This window comes from Primulina huaijiensis, chromosome 15 (assembly GCF_012295235.1).
Source record: "Primulina huaijiensis isolate GDHJ02 chromosome 15, ASM1229523v2, whole genome shotgun sequence".
In the NCBI taxonomy this organism is placed as follows: Eukaryota; Viridiplantae; Streptophyta; class Magnoliopsida; order Lamiales; family Gesneriaceae; genus Primulina; species Primulina huaijiensis.
In genome coordinates, this window is record NC_133320.1 from 17,778,803 (window position 1) to 17,783,944 (window position 5,142).

Sequence of the window (5,142 nt, forward strand, 5' to 3'; positions counted from 1 at the left end):
AACCCCGCGTCCCCTGGCTTATCACAACCGGTGACTCACTCTTTAAATAATCATTCTGCAAGCATTCATCATATACTTTCGCATACATTCTCTTGAAAGTTTAAGTATATACATTGTCCGCTGATATCCAGAACTTGAGGTTCTGCAATTTCTGGATCGGAGTTGTTGTATCTTAGAGACGATTGTCATTCCGTATAGCTCTTACATACGAGCAAATTCGTATTGCGGAAAAATGATTTTCTTTGCCTCAACTCATACTCGTTGTGCATCCAAGATCAAAACAGAAAGACGTATAACAACACTTTGAATCCCAAACTAGTGAACGAGGATTACAAGACATATGTTTTTGGTGGCTGGTGCAAGCTTTCCTTGGAGCCTTGGAGGCTAATACATTTTGTATCCTCGAAACCAACTAGTGCAGATAAATATCTCAATGTTGATTTATTAATGTTACTTCATATATATGTATTTATTTTAATGCTTTAATGAGATATTAGAAAATTTTAAAAATATTAAAATACTTGAAATATATATTATTGTTTGTCGAAATAGCCTCAATTAAAAGCATTTAATATTATTACAAATTTAACTACAAGAGTTTTTGTGACGACCTGTTACTTAAAATATTACTAATTTATTATTTGCGGAAGAATAAAAAAAATTATTATGTAATTAATTATAAACATAGCTCTTAAAATAAAATAATGATCACCATGCGTTTTACAAAATAAATTTAATAATAAAACTCCAACATTTGCATATCAAAATCATAAAAATCTCAAGTTAATAACGACTAATTCAATTCGGAAAAGTCTAACAATAATGCATAAAAATCAGAGTAATAGTTTCAAAACGTGCATAAAAAAAATATCATGATCTGCAAAGTCCTCGAGTTTGCAATGCCACTGGTCCGAGCCTGCTCACTGGTAACCTTCTTCTGTCTCCTCATCTAAGTCATCTGCTTCGATCAAGTCTAACGAGTCTAATGACTCAGCATGCATAAACCGTGATAACAAGTAATATATAAATAAAATTCATGCAATTTAAATATAGCTCGTACATAGCATAATATGAGCATAAATATGCATAACGCGACTTTCCTGCATAAACATTTTCATAAAATCATATTTTCATGCTCGTCATACATAATCGTAATCGTAAATTGCTTTGCGTAGAGTCTGTTCAATGAAAGTGACCCATGACATAAATTGTCTAATCAAACTAACAACAGTACTGGGTCGGTAGGGATCACCATTGCCCTTGGACTGGATGTCAACTCCCTAACATATAACATAATTCCCCCGAAGAGGTTGGAGAGGTCTCCGGACACGTTCTCCGGCTTCAAAATCGAGAAACATAATTGACCATAAGACAAATTGCATACCTCAAAAATAATTATTTTTCACGTCATACTTACTTACGGACATCATGGACCTCGTTAGATCATCTCAGACATGCTGCCACAACATCCTTAAATAATATCCAAAACAACCCCTAAAGATGCATTTGGATGCGTACGATTCTCGAATTAAATAGAACAAGGAATGACACTATGACACATATGCTCTCCGCACGACTCCCTACTGATTCCAACTCGAACCAAGCCTGAACCAAACCCTAAACTCGACCTTTAGACATCACTTAAGACCTTGGTTTTTCCAGCCAAAGACTCACGCTCCAACCCTAAACAAACCCTAGCCGTACGCAGTCCCTATGTGACACTCACACATGTGCGCTGTTGCCGACTCAATTCCAGCAACCCTGCTGTCCATCCAGGCCCTAAGAGACCAAGAACAGACTTATCCAAAGACCCTAATACCCCGCATAGACCCTAGCCACGAGCCCTGGTCCAGCCATGCACTGAGCCGCATGGCCGAAGCCGCGCCACCCCTGCGTGCAGCAATTGCTTCTTACGACTTCCTGCTGTACCAGCAGCCTAACGACCTATCACGGACCACCTAATAACATCTAAACACACCTCATAATTGAATCATATGTAGCAGCATGCCTTCGGAGCGGTCCAGCGAAGCCTGATATCAAGAAACTCAAGAAAACATGGAAGTTCATACGTATTTTGTATCAAAAACGATATCAATAACGTTATACCACTAATATAATCAAACCAACAAATTTTCATGCAAATTTCATACCAAAATACAATATATAATGTGATTGATGCGTCAAAGAAGGGTTTAGACATGTCTTTGCTTTTCAAACGCACGAATTATCGAATATCGACGTAGGGAAGACGGAGACCGATCAGCTGCGTTTTCTAGCTACAAAAGTGACGAAAATCTTCAGGAGAGGTAGGGGGTTTTGGTAATGGTGGCTGCTAGGAGAGGAAGCCAAAAACCCAAACCTAGGCTTGAATCTCTCAGCCGCTATGTGTGAGTGAATCCTCCTATTTAATACTAAAAAAACATTAACTAGTTATTTAAATTAAATCACCACTTTTAATTAAAAATTCAAATGACAAGATTAATAATTAAATGCCACAATTTTGAAACATGACAATTAAAAAATTCAACTAATAAATTAAATGTTACCCAAACTAATTAATTAAGACAGAAATATTATAAACATATTATCTCTCAAGTGAAAGGATTAAATTCCTTTACCTAACCAAATTTGCTAATTAAAATGCTTAACATTCTTTTATTTCACTTGATAAATTAAATTTGATCTTTAAGTGCTAAAATACATAAACCATTTAAAATTAATGATTTCCTCACTTAAAATAAAAATATAACATTAAATTTTAGCATCTCAATCGTCTCCAGTCTCCTTTCTCGGTCCGACATCGAACATTCTCTTGAAAAGCTAAAACTCGAGAAAACATTTTAAATTGATAAAAATAAACATATAGCATGCATTATCTAAATCATTAATTAAATAAATTAACAATTATAATCATGCACGATGTTTACGTGTACTGTTTTTTGGTACTATTGTTTTTCTAATCATATCCAAATTTAAATTACCATTTTATTCTTTAACATTAAGAATTATTAAAACATTATTAACTTTTTTTTCTTGGAAGGTGGTAGAAAAACAAAAGAAATTATCTGTTTGGTCTTGTAATTTGCAGGTTTTTTATTCTTATCATGTCAATGATCAGTTCAAGGTTATAGTTCATTAATTTGAATTTTTTTTTTTATCAAACTTTAGTTTTTTTTTTTCCATAAGATTACTAGTGCGTTATTAGAAAACTATGGCAGCAGCACTAAAATAAAAAACTAAAAATGAAAAAACGTGTAAGTTATATGGTTCTTAGGGATGTAAACGAGCTGAGCCGAACAATATCATAGTTGAGATGGATTCAAGCTTTTATCATGAGGTTCGAGCTCGACTCGTTTTGAAATTACGAAGCTCGCGAATAGCTCGAGCTCAATTTGTTGATATATCGTTTATCATGTTTAAAGCTCGGCTCGTCAATCGAACTCATTTTTGAGCTAGTTAAACAAACTATTTTTGGAGTCACAATTAACATCTCGTTTTATAGTTTCTCATTTCTTTCTATTTAACTAATCTAGCAATGTGGGATAAACTACACTCATGACGCAAAAAATAGCCCAACAAACTATTTGTGCTCGAGCTTGAGTCACATAAACGGCTCGCAATTTTAGGAGCTGATTACCATTATGCTCGAACTCGATTCGATAAATTTAACAAACGATATCAAGTTAGTTTTTTATTGAGCCGAGTTTCGATAAACTTACAAACGACTTGTAAAGATGCACACACACTCTTTGGAATTATTATATTTAAATAATTATTGAATTGTATGAAAATAATAATGTTTTTAAAGAAACGCACATCCCGAGATTCTCCGGTTTCTCTAATAAAGTAAAAAATACACAGCCGACATTCCAATAAAGGATCCACGCTATTTGCCAACCCCACCACCATTTACATTACATTACATTACATTATATTACATTACAACAGCAAATTCGCAGAGCTAAAGCATGGCAGGCTTGCAGAGATCTGTAGTATCTTTCAGGAGACAAGGATCTTCAGGTTTGGTTTGGGACGAAAAATTGACTCAACTCGTCAATCAGCAGGAGAAAGAGAACAATAAACCTCAACTTGAAGGCCAACAAGATCCGGACGCGACGGTGCCCACCAAGAACTCACCGCCGCCACCCGGATTGACGATCGAGAGGAGCCGATCCAACGGCGGAGGAAGAGGCTTTCGTACTGGAAGGGTATCTCCCGCGATTGAGCCGCCGTCTCCTAAGGTTTCTGCTTGTGGGCTTTGCAGTGCCTTTGGTAAACAAGATAAGAACCGCCGCCGCAGCCGCATGCCCCCGGCGAGACCCGGCAAGCGCGTGGTGTGACGTCCTTAGAGAGGTCGGAATCGGATGTCTTAGGGGCGGCTGCGCGTGGGTGCCACGTGATCATCATCGATGAAATTGAGGTGTAGTAGTTTGGAGTGTGAAAAGATAAAAGAAAATGATCGTGTTTTTCATCTTTTTTTTCTTTTCTTAATAATAATTTGCGTAGGTTTTTTTTTAATTATATAGATAATTATGTAATATATATTATATTATCTGTACGTGGATTTGAAGATTGCTACTTTAATTTGTTGAAGTTTTTTTTCATCTGCATGTCTATATTCATAAAATAGATTAATTCGATCATCCATCATTAAAAAAAACAATATTTTTTGTAAATGAACTCTTAAAATAAACGATACCGATTTATTTTTATTTTCTGAAACTTTATTTTATATCAAAGGTGTGTTTATAGATCGAATTCAAGTCTGTTTTATATTACTTTTAAATAATTTGGTTTACAAAAATCTTAGGTTATAATAATATGTAAAGGAAGAATTTGAATTATCTCCCGATCCTCAAAATATAATTAGGTTGAACTTTGAAATCAAATTTGAAATCCATTTAGTACTGGTAATGACTTTGTCTGTGTAAACTTTAAAATCATTTTTTTAAACATTTACATACATTACTTGGACTTCAGCCACCGTCAATCTTCATGCATAAAAAGCCACCAGTGCAACCTTCTCTTTTAAAACATAACAGGATCCAAGAAACCAGCTTCAAAGAAATTGATATTTTTCACTGATCTTGGTGGCTTAGTACTAGACGTCCCCTACCAATTATAGATAAAATTCAATTTAAA

General features: G+C 34.9%; 1 protein-coding gene across 1 annotated transcript; it reads left to right on the forward strand.

Annotated features, from left to right (window-relative positions):
• The first annotated feature begins 3,968 nt into the window (after positions 1-3,968).
• LOC140959363 (uncharacterized protein At1g15400-like) lies at positions 3,969-4,340 on the forward strand. The gene has a single exon (XM_073417216.1). It carries the CDS (start codon positions 3,969-3,971, stop codon positions 4,338-4,340), a length of 372 nt encoding a protein of 123 aa, XP_073273317.1.
• The last annotated feature ends 802 nt before the right edge of the window (positions 4,341-5,142 follow it).

Excerpts from the sequence above, each read along its gene's own strand:
- LOC140959363 (XM_073417216.1), top strand. The coding sequence starts at position 3,969 with ATGGCAGGCTTGCAGAGATCTGTAGTATCTTTCAGGAGACAAGGATCT.